At 34.2% G+C, this 16,474-nt stretch overlaps 1 protein-coding gene across 5 annotated transcripts in view; it reads left to right on the top strand.

Moving 5' to 3' along the window:
- Positions 1–13,706, top strand: part of LOC123535585 (uncharacterized protein KIAA2013 homolog) — a 52,975-nt gene extending 39,269 nt beyond the window's left edge. For all 5 annotated transcript variants that reach the window (XM_053528534.1, XM_053528533.1, XM_053528531.1 and 2 more), the window contains exon 14: positions 6,620–13,706. In XM_053528534.1, coding sequence (XP_053384509.1) covers positions 6,620–6,807 — 188 coding nt within the window. In that variant the 3' untranslated portion in view covers positions 6,808–13,706. The remainder of the gene's footprint in view (positions 1–6,619) is intronic.
- The last annotated feature ends 2,768 nt before the right edge of the window (positions 13,707–16,474 follow it).

The following is a 16,474-nucleotide window of genomic DNA, read 5'->3' as shown; positions in this document are numbered from 1 at the left end:
AACCTTGTGACCTCTCTAGAGGCCATACTTTTCATGGGATCTGTATGAAAGTTGGTCTGAATGTTCATCTTGATGATATCTAAGTCAAATTTGAAACTGGGTCAGCTGCGGTCAAAAACTAGGTCAGTAGGTCTAAAATTATTAAAATCTTTTGACCTCTCTAGAGACCATATTTTTCAATGGATCTTCATGAAAATTGGTCAGAATTTTTATCTTGATAATATCTAGGTCAAGTTCAAAACTGGGTCACATGAGCTCAAAAACTAGGTCACTATGTCAGATAATAGAAAAAATGACGTCATACTCAAAACTGGGTCATATCGGAAGAGGTGAGCGATTCAGGGCCATCATGGTCCTCTTGTTTGAGTTATGGCCCCTGAAATAGTCAAAAATGCACATTTTCACCTTGTGACTCGCCTAGCTCAAAAACTATTTGATATAGATTCATGAAACCTTGCATGAGTCTTAATCATGATAGGAACTTGCACACCTCCTATTTTTCATTTGCGTCTGCCCCCTATTTTTAGCTTACCTGTCACATAGTGACAAGGTGAGCTTTGGTGATCACCCTTTGTCCATCGTCTGTGCGTGCGTCCGTCCGTGCGTGCATGCGTGTGTCAATAATTTCTTGTCTGCACGATAGTGGTTTCATTTATGATTTTATTTTAACCAAACTTGCACACAACTTGTATCACCATAAGATCTCGGTTCCTTTCTTGAACTGGCCAGATCCCATTATGGGTTTCAGAGTTATGGCCCCTGAAAGGGCCAAAATTAGCTATTTTGACCTTGTCTGCGCAATAGCTGCTTTATTTATGATTTGATTTTTACCAAACTTGCACACAACTTGTATCACCATAAGATCTTGGTTCCTTTCTTGAACTGGCCAGATTCCTTTATGGGTTCTAGAGTTATGGCCCCTGAAAGGGCCAAAATTAGCTATTTTGACCTTGTCTGCACAATAGCAGCTTCATTTGTGATTTGAATTTAATCAAACTTGCACAAAACTTGTGTCACCATAAGATCTCAGTTCCTTTCTTGAACCGGCTAGATCCCATAATGGGTTACAGAGTTATGGCCCCTGAAAGGGCCAAAATTAGCTATTTTGACCTTGTCTGCACAATAGCAGCTTCATTTATGATTTGATTTTAACCAAACTTGCACACAACTTGTATCACCACAAGGTCTTGGTTCCTTTCTTGAACTGGCCAAATTCCATCATGGGTTCCAGAGTTATGGCCCCTTAAAGGTCCAAAATTTGCTATTTTGGCTTTTGCAGCCATATAGAGACTTCATTTATGGTTTTATTTGATACAAACTTCCAAAATATCTTCAACAACAATAAATCTTAGATTCCATGACAAATCAGATCCAATCGTAGGTTCCAGAGTTATTTTATATCTGATTACCTCCCCTCATTGTAATCAAAATGGATTTATATCAGTAAGTACTTATAGGACTTATTTGAAATTTCATTATTGTCATTAGTTGGACTGAGACAATCAGGGTTGTTAACTATGGACTGATTTATGTCAAATTACCTCCCTTTGTTTCAAATTAAAATGGGTATATCTCTGTAACTAATGAAGATACTGATCTGAAATTTCATTTATGTCAACAGATTTATTTGGCAGAGCCTTCTTTTGTTCACTTACAATATTTTTTTTTAATTACTTCCCTTTTACGTTACTATAAATAGCTTGTTTTTAGTAACTTTTTTATTATTGGCCGTAGGGAAAAACCGAGACCACCTTTCTGTGGTACAACATGGATGGTACCTCTAATTTTTAGGTGCATTTTGACATATCTGTACCTTGTAAGAATTGTTTTTTCTTTTTGGTTAAATTTCTTCCCTTTGTTGTTCCTGTCCTTTGGACTTAAATATTTTTACTGAGGACCTTCTTGTCCTCAAGTGCAATGATAACAGGTGAGTGATATAGGGCCATCATGGCCCTCTTGTTTAGAGTTATGGCCCCTGAAATAGTCAAAAATGCACATTTTCACCTCGTGACGCACCTAGCTAAAAAAGTATTTCATATAAATTGATGAAACCTTGCATGAGTCTATATCAAGATATGAACTTGCGCACCTCTTTTTTTTATGGCTGGTTCCACCATCTATTTTTAAAGTTATGGCCCCTGAAATAGTAAAAAAATACACATTTACATCTAAGTATATGCCTAGCTAAAAAAGTATTTGATGTAAATTCATGAAACCTTGCTTGAGTCTTTATCATGATGTGACCTTGCACATTTGGCATTCTTCTTGACAATCTTAGTGCTTATTTATCCCCCCGCCAAAGGCGAAGGGGATATTAGAAATGTTCTCCGTCCATGCGTGCGTCCGTCCGTCCGTCCGTCCGCAACGATCTTTGTCCGGAGCATAACTCCAATAGTACTGGAGGGATTTTCTTCAAACTTCATACACTGATAGAACACAGTGGGAGGAAGTGCAGTGTGCAAGAACAATAACTCTACCTTGCCTATTTTTTGGGTTATTCCCCTTTATCTTATTTTCTTAAAAAATTTTGTCCTGAGCATAAATCCAAAAGTACTGGAGCGATTTTCTTCAAACTTAATACACTGATAGAACACATTGGGAGGAAGTGCAGTGTGTAAGAACAATAACTCTACCTTGCCTATTTTTTGAGTTATTCCCCTTTATCTTATTTTCTTAAAAAATTTTGTCCGGAGCATAACTCCAAAAGTACTGGAGCGATTTTCTTCAAACTTAATACACTGATAGAACACATTGGGAGGAAGTGCAGTGTGCAAGAACAATAACTTTACCTTGCCTATTTTTTGAGTTATTCCCCTTTATCTTATTTTCTTAAAAAATTTTGTCCGGAGCACAACTCCAAAAGTACTGGAGGGATTTTTTTCAAACTTCATACACTGATAGAACACATTGGGAGGAAGTGCAGTGTGCAAGAACAATAACTATCTTGCCTATTTTTTGAGTTATTCCCCTTTATCATATTTTCTTTAAAAAATTTGTCCGGAGCATATCTTTTTCATGCATGGAGGGATTTTGATATACCTTGGCACAAATGTTGACCACCACGAGGTGGAGTGTCATGCGCAAGAACCAGGTCCCTAGGTCTAAGGTCAAGGTCACACTTAGATGTTAAATGATACAATAATGAAAACCTTGTCCGGAGCATTTCTTCTTCATGCATAGAGGGATTTTGATATAACTTGGCACAAATGTTCACCACCACGAGACAGAGTGTCATGCGCAAGATCCAGGTCCCTAGGTCTAAGGTCAAGGTCACACTTAGAGGTCAAAGGTCAGATACAAGAATGACTTTGTCCGAAGCATTTCTTCTTCATGCATGGAGGGATTTTGATGTAACTTGGCACTATTATACACCATCATGAGCAAAGTGTCATGCGCAGTTCCCTTCTTTAGAATTACCTCCCTTTGTTGTTACTTTAAATAGCTTTTATTGTAACTTTTTCATTACTAGTCGTAGGGAAAAATCGAGACCACTTTTCTGTAGTACAACATGCATGCTACATCCAATTTTGAGGTGTATTTTGACCAATCTCTAGCTGGTGAAAATTTTTGTGTGGACTTACAATTTTTTTTTTTTTTTTTTTAACTTCCCTTAGTTGTTACTATAAATAACTTATATTGTAACTGTTTTTTAATTGACCGTAGGGAAAAAACAAGACCACTTTTCTGTGGTACAACATGGATGTTATTTTCTAATTTTAGGTGTATTTTAAGATATCTCTACCTGGTAAGGAGTTTTTTTGTGGACTTAGAAAAACAAAAGACTTACAATGATAACTAAACAACCACAAAATTAAAATTCCATTTGCAAATACAGCTGCTAGAGTAAAGAAATTTGCTGTGATGGGCATATATTGTGACATTCTGGCACTCATGTTCCCTGTTAGCTTTCCATTCCTTCTTTTTACAGTAGAAAAATAGAAAAACATCATAGCTATACTGTTCATGAAAATTAATAAAATTTAGCAGTAAACCACCTCACCACTGACTTATTCTATCTTCCACATCTTTAAAACCCCTGATGCGGACCACAACTAAATGGTTCTTCAAAGCTTTCCCCAAAATTAATACTTTCAGACACTAACTTGCTAGGAACTTTAGCCTTCAATTATAATATGCCCGGTGGGGGGATTGGCCATGTCTAACATGGCTCTTGTTACAGAGTTATGGCCCTTGATTTAGACAAAATAGTGGATTTTTAGCCCACCATCATCAGATGGTGGGCTATTAAAATCACTCTGCGTCCGTGGTCCGTCCGTCCGTCATTCCGTCCGTCCGTCCGTCCGTTAACAATTTCTCGTTATCGCATCTCCTCAGAAACTACTGGGGGGATTTTGACCAAACTTTGTCAGAATGATGTATTGGTACCCTAGTTGTGTCCCCCTGAAAATCAGACTGGTTCAACAATTTATGAGTGAATTATGGCCCTTTGTTTATTTCTATAATTTATATAGATTTATATAGGGAAAAACTTTGAAAACCTTCTTGTCCAAAACCACAGAGCCTAGGGCTTTGATATTTGGCATGAAGCATCATCTAATGGTCCTCTACCAAGATGATTCAAATTATTTCTCTGGGGTCAAATATGGCAGCGCTCTAGGGGTCACATGGTTTATATAGACTTATATAGGGAAAAACTTTGAATAACCTCTTGTCCAAAACCACAGGGCTTAGGGCTTTGATATTTTGTATGTGACATCATCTAGTGGTCTTCAACTAAGATTGTTCAAATTATACCCCTAGGGTCAAATATGGCCCCGCCCTGGGGGTCATATGGTTTACATAGACTTATATAGGGACAAACTTTGAAAATCTTCTTGTCCAAACCACAAAGCCTAGGGCTTTGATACTTGTAATGTAGCATCATCTAGTGTTCTCTACCAAGTTTGTTCAAATTATCCTCCTAGGGTTAAATATGGCCCCGCCCCGGGGGTCACATGGTTCATATAGACTTATATAGGGAAAAACTTTTAAAATGTTCTTGTCAGTAACTACAACATTCAAACTTGGACCACATGTATATTTTTGAGTGGCAAGATGAACCTTGACATGAGTTGACCTTGATTTTGACCTAGTGACCTACTTTCACATTTCTGTAGCTACAGCCTTCAAATTTGGACCACATGCATAATTTTGTGCACTGGAAAAAACTTTGACCTTTATTTTGACCTAGTGACCTACTTTCACATTTTTGAAGGTACAGGCATCAAATTTGGACCATATGCATAGTTTCGTGTTTCAAAATGAAATTTGACATTGATTTTGACCTAGTGACCTACTTTCACATTTCTCAAGCTACAGCCTTCATATTTGGACTACATGCATAGTTTTGTGTACCGAAAAAAACTTTGACCTTGACATTGACCTAGTGACCTACTTTCACATTTTTGAAGGTACAGGCTTCAAATTTGGACCACATGCATAGTTTTGTATTCTAAAATAAAATTTGACCTTGATTTTGACCTAGTGACCTACTTTTACATTTCTCAAGCTACAGCCTTCAAATTTGGACCACTTGCATAGTTTTGTGTACTGAAATGACCTGTGACCTTTACATTGACCTAGTGACCTACTTTCACATTTTTAAGGTAAAGGCTTCAAATTTGGACCACATGCATAGTTTTGTATTCCGAATTAAAATTTGACCTTGATTTTGACCTAGAGACCTACTTTTACATTTCTCAAGCTACAGCCTTCAAATTTGGACGACATGCATAGTTTTTTGTACCGAAACAAACTTTGACCTTTACATTGACCTAGTGACCTACTTTCACATTTTTGAAGGTATAGGCTTCAAATTTAGACCTCATGCATAGTTTTGTATTCCGAAGTAAAATTTGACCTGGATTTTGACCTAGTGACCTACTTTTACATTTCTCAAGCTACAGCCTTCAAATTTGGACCACTTGCATAGTTTTGTGTAACGAAATGAACTTTGACCTTAAGATTGACCTAGTGACCTACTTTCACATTTCTGTAGCTACAGGCTTCAAATTTAGGACCACATGCATAGTTTTGTGTACCGAAACAAACTTTGACCTTGACATTGACCTAGTGACCTACTTTCACATTTTTGAAGGTACAGGCTTCAAATTTGGACCACATGCATAGATTTGTGTTGTATACGGAAACGAAATTTGACCTTGAGCTAGTCAATAAGTCTTGAAATTTGGAACACTCAAAAATGGCACATTGGTGGGTGCCAAGATCACTCTGTGATCTCTTGTTTGTTTGTGATGCTCATAGCTCAAAAAGTATATGGCCTATAATAATGAATCCTTTTCATAAAATGTTTGATGAGGCTTTACCCCATTAAGACTGCAGACATTTGAATTATTGCCCCTTATTTGTGACAAATGTACCAGTGGGGGGCACAACCTGTGTCCTACAGACACATTCTAGTTTACACTATTATTCACTCCTAGACCAGTGAAAGTGGTGCAATTTAAAAAGAAGGGATTAATATCAAGATTAAACTTGACAGCTGTAAACTGCTGAAGGACAGTACCTCACAGTAACACTGTTGACAATCATATCCAGTCTTCCATGATGTAACTTACAAAGTTAAATTCATATATAACTTTCTATTCTTTGTTTTCAGCTCCAGCCCATGAGCATCATGTGATAGCATTACATAAACATGGACATCATTTTGGTGGATTGCCCACCATTTTCTGGGTTTCTATAGCATTCCTTGTAATAGTGTTCCATCTTTTCTTGTTTAAACTCATATACAACGAGTACTGCCAGGCTACTGAACGATTTACAAAAAGTCGCTACAACTTATAGCAGTGGTAAATTTGAGCAGTAGTTTGAGTAGTAGAAGGTGTTTACCAGCATGATAGTTGACCAGCATGACTGCTACAGAAACAAATACGTGGGAACATTACCCAGTAGCCAGGGATCTAGTGTGGAATTTTAATCTCTCTTGTTCTTTTCACAAATTTAAATAGAAGTGTGAAGTGAAGACTAATGATTCAAAGTTTCTAGAAGGCAACAGCAGTCAGATGTCATAAACTTAAGGGTAGCATAAGTAGGTGACATTTGACCTTTTAAGAAAATAAATTGTGAAAGTATTACATAGGATTCAGTCTGCATTACAATAGATTGTTTTCTACAAAGTGAAAATCATAGGAACTTATTTCCAATCAATAATACTGTAGTAATAAACAGGTTCTTGATGAAAAGAGTCATATACAAGAACAAAACATAAATTGTTAGTGGCTAATATTAGTGCCACAAAGGAGTCAAATTTCAAAGGATTTCATCATGAAGATGTTCAAAATTGGGGTCTCGGTTACCCAGTGGTTCAGGTTGCCGACTTTGAATCACTTGCCCCTTCCTCCACCGTGCAAAGCTGGAAACTTGCCGTATGATCTACAGTTGTGATGGTGTGGTGTTAAACCAAACAAAAACAAAACTATTGATGTTCAAAGTGTAGGGAAACCAGGATTGGTCAGATGTCTGTAAGAGTTGTTATCTGAATCAATGGAGAGGATTCACATCATTTTGAATATTGTACATGCGATCCTTTAAGTTCTGGGATATCTTGTAAAGTAAGGGGCATGAATTAAACATGGTTTATTATATGCTTTAGGCATATATTGTGTTATTTATGTTATATGTTACCGAATTTCAAATGACCGCTTTGGCAGAGGTTATATACGTAATAGTGAAGTAGTTGCTTGTGCAAAAAAGGATATCTGGATAGTGTAGCTATCAGGTATAAAATGTTTAATAATAGCTAAGATTCTAAGACATTTATAGTGTTGCAATCTGCCAAAAGAAAAAAAATCAAACACAATCATAATTGTTGTTAGATTGTATATTTTGACCATTTTTCTAGTCTCCTTTCTCTTTATTTTTCATATCATTTCTTCAATGTCTTTCATTTGTGTATTTTTCCATCAGAAGAATTTCACTTTTTCATTCACTTTTTCATAGAAGTCGGTGGATGTACTCAGTGACAATCCTAGAGTAACCTATGTTGGAAAGGTCATTTTAAATTCGGCTATAGCTGTTGGGCTATGCAATTTTACTATAGTTCTATATAGTTTCAAAGATAAATCCATTATTTCAGAATGATCTTCAAAGAGGATTTCCTTGTCAGTGCTCTTTGCAATCATTTAATTCTGTGATATTATGAGTGAGTTTGTTGTATACGAGGGTTGATCCAAAAGTAATGTTACTTAGGCTATAATAATGTGTACAGTGACAAAAAAAATGCATACCCAAGTACATTCATATATTTGTAGTATTTTCCAAAAATAAAAATACATTTCATGCTTATTGAGATCTCAACATCAATTGAAAGCATGATAACGTCTTATCGCCGCACATCACTTACGTTATTGACAATAGAAATTGACATTTTTGTCACTAAGCATTTAACAAGCTTTTGCACTTCTCAGCTAACTTTAACCTATACCTAAAGTTTCCTCAGGAGACAGCAGAGAGACGTTACTTGATGTCGTTATAATATCATATGATTTTGCATGTTATTTTGATAATGACTGATGATTGTCTTCGCTATTTGCTTTTTCTTTGTACAAAATAAGTGTCATTTTCATGAGCAGTGAAATGACTTCAGGGGTTTACTTTGAATTTCTAGGTATTTAAAATGAAACAACCCTAGAAAATATATTTACATGTATGTAAATAGGGTTGAATAAGCATACATTTTGATATATATTTTATAATAATACAATGATGAATAATTGCGCCATGGATGTAGAAACATTTACTTTTGAATCAACTCTGGTACTAATGTTTTATGTACCATATCAATACTAATTATATGTTGTATTTATTTCATGTTTTTCTGTGGTTTATTGAAATAGAACAGAGGTTTATGGTTGAAATTTCACTCATTTGAACAGTGGGATTATCATAGTGTAAATTTACTGTGTGAGGAAATATACTTGATCACTTAAGAACATGCATTATAAATAGTCTGAATTTCCTATTCAGATATGCTTTATTAAGGATATAGATGTATAAGATTAATTGCATAAAATACTTGCAAGCAGTTAGAGATATATGCTCAAATGTATTTGAAATGTCAAAACAATATCTTAATATCTCATTAGACTATTTCAGATTGCACGTGCAAGGTGTAAAATTCAGTTTGTACCATTAAAAAGACATGAAATAAAAAGAAAATTTGTTTTGATTTTAAGATCAAAATATTTTCCATTCTTGACAAGCAGATTTGTGCTACTCGTGAAGATACTGCTCCAGCTGTTCACCTTGTTAAAGATATTTTGATCTTACGTTTGAACATACAAATATCCCCTGTGTCAAACACTGTTTACGCATGAAAAAGAGACAAAAAGAGGAAATGATGTGCACTGTTTCATTCATATTTTACATGTATTTCAACAAATTATTGGAACATTAGAGTGAAATATATATGGTATTTTCACAGTGTAATGTACTAGATATATTTGTTACTGTTAAGACACTATGAAATGGGTGTAATTGAGCTAAAACATGAAATAAAAACGAAATATTGTTTGGTTTACATGTAAGATCAGAATATCTATCACTCTTGAATTGCACAAGGTGTTTACATGGTGAAAGGCATTTTGATCTTTCACTGAAACAAATGTCCTTCTATATGCATCATGTCAATCAATTTATAAACCTTGTATGATTGAGTTTACATTAATTTCCAGTGCAAACCATATTTCTACAACAAATGTTTAGTTTAAAAAGTTTCATTTCCTAGTTACTATTAAAGAATTTTTTTTTTAAATGGGGGCCTCCGTGGCCGAGTGGTTAAGGTCGCTGACTTCAAATCACTTGCCCCTCATTGATGTGGGTTTGAGTCTCACTCGGGGGGTGTTGAATTCTTCATGTGAGGAAGCCATCCAGTTGGCTTACGGAAGGTCGGTTGTTCTACCCAGGTGCCCGCTCTTGATGAAATAATGCTCGGAGGGGCACCTGGGGTCTTCCACCATCAAAGTCTGGAAAGTCGCCATATGACCTATAATTGTGTTGGTGCGACGTTAAACCCAACAAAAGAAGAAGGAAAAAAAAATTAAAGAAAAAATACTTTGAATTTAGCTCTTCAGATTTGCTGAAGTTTTTTTTTTCCAAAAAAAAAAATAGCTTTCATCTGAAAGTTGTTCAATTTTAATCATTTGCAAATGTTTCTTAAATTGCACAGTAGTGTGATTAGCATTTTGTGAGGCTATTCATTAAAACGTAATGTTTACATACAAATTACTTGTATTGTCAAACAGGTTTGGTTGTCTTTTAAATAATATATGTTGGATGCAATGATTTCTGTTATAAATGCTCTTTGAAAAATACTTCCAAAGAAAGAAAAAAAAAAGGGCTAACTCCTCATCTAGTAGTTGTGGGTTTGAATCCTGTTAGGATCAGAATTTAGATGCACAGAACTGATAAAAAAATCCTGAAAGCTCTCATCTAGCATATACTTTCCAGTACAGTCATCAAACTGGAAAATTGACAGTAGTTCATTATAGAGTAACAAATATAGTATAAGCTCTTGTTTCTGAATTTTCTGTTTTCTTGTTTATCTGACTTTCGTTTTGTTGTTGCCATTTCTGAATGAGTACATACAATGGTTGAATTAATGATGCAAACTTACTAAGTCATAAATTGTGCCATACCACGAATAGAATACATTGATTAAAGAATTGTACGGTACTAATAAGTTATCACGTTCCCTCTGCATTTTATTGATTTCATTTATTTACAGTTTTAACCACTTACTTCAGTTGCAGATATGAAATGTGTACTAGGTAGATTAATAATATTTTGTTTATGGAATACTTTTGTTTTTGTGTTGGTTTTAATACCATTTAATATTATATTTTAGGAAACTTTTTATGAAATTAAACCCTTGTCTTGTTTGTTAAAGCAACAGTTTCTCAGCATTGTATGCTGCATAGTGCTACAGAATACCAACTCAGTGATTGTTACAGAAAGCACAGATGGGTTAGCTCAATCAATATAGGTCTCAGAGTATAGTAAGTGGATGGGATATGATGATGCATATATTGATAGAGCTTCAAGCACCTGTGCTGGAAGGACCCATACATAGCAACCATCTCAGACAGAGTACACTTGCTTATTGGGCCTTTTGTTTTAAGTTTTAATGTTTTCAGTAAATCATGGGTAGGGGGATCAAGTGAATTCATTTTAAAAATCCATGCACACTATAGACACAAACAGTTGATATACAGTTACTATGCAGTTGATTTTATTTTTCCCCATTCTATATATTGATGTTGTGTTGTTCTATCAGATCTACTGAAGCTTTTTTACTTTACTGTAAAATCATTTAATTTGGTTTGCCATAAATTTTGAGGTTTTGGCATGAGTCTGTCAGAAATTAGAATAAATTCACAGTAAAATGGAGGGGTATCACATTCCATGTGTTTAAGTTTGTTTGTACCTAGTTAGAATCTCACTGTTGCTGATTGATATTTTAGAATGTGTGTGTAATTATGTTTATGAAAATGTTCATAGAAAAGTGTCATGACTTTTTCAATTTTGCACAACTTGAATCAGATGTTAATCACCAACCATAATGTTGTTATAAATAATGTATTTGAATGCAGTAGTCATTTGCAGAATTCCATTTTGTTACTTTTTCAGTAATTTGTAATTATTTTGTAAAAAGATAAATTGATACTGTTATATTCAGCTGAATTTATATACGATAATTATTAACTCTTCATCTGTAGCATTAAAATGATAAATATAATAACATCCAGATTAAAAATCACAGATTTTGTGTTGTTACCAGTTTCTGAATTTGATATTTGAGTAAAAGACCTTTCTAACGTAAACGTAAATGGGAAACGGAATACTGAATTTGTAAATATTATTTTCAAATAATGGTCTAAGGGAGATACTATTGCATTACTATTGGATGAAATTGTCTCCCCTAGACCACAAATTAGCCTAAAATTTTACAAATTCAGTATTCCGTTTCGTAATTATGTTTACGTTAGAAAGGTCTAATACAAATGTTTAACTTATTAAGTGCATTTTGCATATCAAGTTTTGCTGGGTTTTTTTTTTCAAAGATACCAAAATTAATGATACGTATTTCACATATTAGTACATATATGCTGGAGCACTGTCTCCAGGACGTCGTATATGAGACTCTTGTAAATTTATTATTTTGTGTGTGTATGAATGTTATTGGGGATAATGAGCAGTTAGATTTGCATGGAACTTGAAGAGTCCTTGAATTTGATGTTAGTCCTTGAAATCTCCTTGGAAATAACTAAAACCTTAAGCACTAGAATTTTAAAAGAAAAACAAACAACACTGCTTGAATTTCACCAGAAATTCCTTGAAAAATTGTTTTGTTAACAGTTAACTTTACACAGAGATTAAAGTTTAAAAAGAAATAGAAAAACTGAACAAAATTTGAAATGAATTGTGATATTTGGTTTCTTGTTGACACTGGTATGTACCAGTTGTTGTCTTAAGTAGTGTTCTAAAACAGTATTTTATTGTGCATACCTCATGTTTTTATTTCGATGTAAATGAGATGTGGAACCAAAATTTGCAGTCCTGTTTGGCGCCATATAACCTATACTGTGTTGGTGCGCCATAAAACCCAAATAAATAAATAAATTTATTGTGCAGTTTCTACTATAACAAAAGTACTTGAAAAAGTTTATAAAAGGTTATTAAGACTTAAATTTCAAAATGTGGTTTCTAGGAAAATAGTCCTTAAAAAAGGAGTACTTGAATTTTATCCAAGATGTTCTGTGTGAACCTAGAAGATTATATGAAATGTGCTTGTTTGTGTGAAACCAATTTAACAAGAAGAGTTTGATTGAAGTCCATTTAAAAATACGGTAGTGTTTCTCTGTTTAAAGGGGCATGCTTCTAGATTTTCCCAAATTTTAAAATTGCTCTTATTACATAGTTACTGTGAAAGAAAAAAGTCAAAATGAAAATGGTTGAGATCTGTAAGGGTTAGTCAGGCTGCAGGGAATATCATGTAAAATAGCAGAAATTTACCTGTATTTTATATTTTATATGTATTCATAAATTAAAATATTAGCTTAATTAATAATATTGATTTAGAACTTCTAATATTCAATATATATTACTAACAGCAGTAATAAATATTTGAAAAATAGTCACCTGGAAGTGTGTACTTTTATAGATACATTACTTTTTTAAAATCTTAATCCGACATTGAAAACTAAATGAAACAGAGGATATGTTTTTTTTTACTTTTTGCTATTAATAAATGGTTTCTTGACCCGAAAACACAACAACAATTCTTATAAGACAAGGTCCTTTTTGACACCACAACTCACAACTGATGTACAGTCTAACTAAATATTTAAAGAAGATGCTTGATGAAGATTTAAATGGGTTTTATATACAGGTGAGCTTATTACACAAGTTAAAATGTATTACAGGTATTTGAATTGGAAAAGAAACTTACATTCTACAGCCCCAAGTTGCCGAGCATTCACAGATGGTTTTAAGTATATATTTTACAGTATTTACAATGTTGTACAGAGTGTACTTGGTAAATTAAAGGATTGTTTTATTGTTTTAAGTTACAAATGTATGAAAGAATTGTGCTAACTCTTGTTGATATATTTGTACCAAGGTTCCATGTACATATGGAGGTTTTAAATTATTGTTAATCGAAAACAATAAATATTGCAAACCAATTTTATCTGTCATTTATATTTCCTAAAACGTTATTATTTCTGGCTTGCATGGTTAAGCACTTTACTGGCTTTCCAGTCTTTAATTATATTATTTATAGGATGGTAAAGAAAACTGAATGCTCTATTTTATTCTACAAAATCATGAAAACTACCAGGCATGTCAGCTAATTGAAAAAATAAATTGTAATTGATATGCGCTTTGTCCATTCCTCCCAACTGAATCACTGGTAAAAGTTGTAGTAGAGTCTAAAAATCAGAAAATTATCATAAAAGTAAACAAGGAGACCTCAAGAGATTGATAAGAGTTAAGGTGTTGAGGATAAAAACATGACTGAAAACAAAGAAATATATGCCAGTGGATTTGATATAGCAAAATTAAATGAAATTTCTGTCATGTTCAAAGCATCTTAAAATCCCATAAGGCTAAAACAGATAAAGCTTTTGGCAAATTGTTATCAAAAGTTGGATTTTAGCAAGAAATAGACGTATGTTATCTCCATATCAAGGTATATGGCAGCCACATAAACATAGGCATTATGAGCCGAGCAAAACTATTTCTGTAGTAATTCAGATTGGATGTAAATTGACCACTTATCATAATAAAATAATCATGTTATACCAATGTTCCATGAGGGGTGATTATAACTAAGCAGAGCTATTATTACTTGGGCACATAACAGGTTATGCTTGACTGTAATGATGTATATTATCTCATTAGTTGATTACGATTATGAACAAGGAGTCTGGTATACTGTATGGTGTTTATTAACCTTTAGCCTGCTGGCCGCAAGTGATTCTGCCTTTTTGAGCAGTGCAGACCAATATCAGCTTGCACATCCGTACTGGCTGATCATTGTCTGCACTGTTCGCTATTTAGTCAGTAAATTTTCAGTGAACACCCCTTTGAATAATAAATGGTATTGCCCAAATTGAATGATGGACCAGTCCATTTTAGAAATTTAGTAGGTTAAGGGTTAAAACAATACCCTGATAATGTGCCAGGTCAACACCATAATCAAGTATATATTTCATTAATAATGGGGGAAATTTGTGTACAAGTAAAATTATAGCTATTTCTTATAAATTTCCATTTTGTTGTGGTGGGAAAAATGGTTGAATATTCTGTTAAAATATGTAAGTGTTATAGTTGGTCTGGACACAGCTGTAACGAGGTCACATGGGTAAATTCTCTAAATATGACGCAGTTATTAAATGACAATGTTTGTATGGGAATGATATGATCATCTGTCAAGTTTGTACATAATGAATGTATAAACCTACACAACTATTAAACCAGTCAGGCTGATCAACATCTATTTGCAGCTGGAAAAAACACTGACCCTGTCTGTCCACTTACCTTGTATATATAGATAGTCAGAATTTATTTACTTCAAATCTCGAGGTTGTATAACTTATAAAAAAGCATTTATGTGGCGAATTTGTTACATCTTTTGATGGGCAAATAGGCCTGGTAATAAAAAGAAACAATTATGTAGCGCATGATTTCAGAGAAATGTAACCATTTTAAAAAATGCTATCTGTAACAACAATGGATCACATTACAGTTACTTTGACAATGTATGATTGCTCCCTGCCCAAATAGGTCTAGATGCACCACTATCCAGGGGCGTACCTTGGCATACTCCTATATGTCAGGTGTACAGTTCAGATTCGGCACAGCTTAAAATGCAAAAAATGCAATAACATGTAAATTCTAAGTGTGGTAAGACGACTAATCAAAGGGAAAGGCAATGTTGTTTTAATGTTATTTCTGTTTGATTTAAGTAAATGAAAGAATTTTAAAAGTCGTCTTAAAAGTGAAAAAAAATGAATATTTTGGCGTGAGAAAAAAGTATGATATCGGTGTCAATTAAAAAAACTGACTACGCTTGTAGTAGTTTTGCAAATCACACGGCGCCAATATGCGATTTGTTTACATATGTAACAGTTGCGATTAGCTAAGAGTTTAGATTATGTACCCTAACTTAGACGCAGTGTTAGATCCATTTGTGGGTACACAATATTTCTTAGTGGGTGTTTGCAGTTACCCAATAAAGTATGCCATATAGATCTCGACGCAGATATTTTGAAACATATCTCTACTGTTGTGCCGAATATACGAACATTCTCTCTTTAAAGTTCAAGTTTTCTTATGTACCACTGTATATGTTCTGATGAAAACTGTCATGAATACTGAAGTAATTCGATAAAAAGGGAAAAATTGAAAATTAAGGATTTTAAAATCTTTTAGAAATTGTCAAAGAATACGGACCCAGTGTCGTGTTAGAGTGATCGAGGTATTGCATTGAAATCTGTACGAAAAATGACCGAGACCTTTCGTTTGCATTCGTAAAAATATTCGGGGTTTTTCGAGTTACTGTTTCTCCTGTTAACGGCGTTTGACTGTAGTTTGTCCTTTTTATTAGCCCACAATCATCGGATGGTGGGCTATTAAAATCACTCTGCGTCCGTGGTCCGTCCGTCCGTCCGTCCGTCCGTTAACAATTTCTCGTTATCGCATCTCCTCAGAAACTACTGGGGGGATTTTGACCAAACTTTGTCAGAATGATATATTGATACTCTAGTTGTGTCCCCCTGAAAATCAGACTGGTTCAACAATTATTGAGTGAGTTATGCCCTTTGTTTATTTTTATAATTTACATAGATTTATATAGGGAGGGAAAAAATTTGAAAATCTTCTTGTCCAAAACCACAGAGCCTAGGGCTTTAATATTTGGTATGTAGCATCATCTAGTGGTACTCTACCA

This window comes from Mercenaria mercenaria, chromosome 17 (assembly GCF_021730395.1).
Source record: "Mercenaria mercenaria strain notata chromosome 17, MADL_Memer_1, whole genome shotgun sequence".
NCBI lineage: Eukaryota > Metazoa > Mollusca > Bivalvia > Venerida > Veneridae > Mercenaria > Mercenaria mercenaria.
This window is presented reverse-complemented; position numbering and strand designations above follow the sequence as displayed.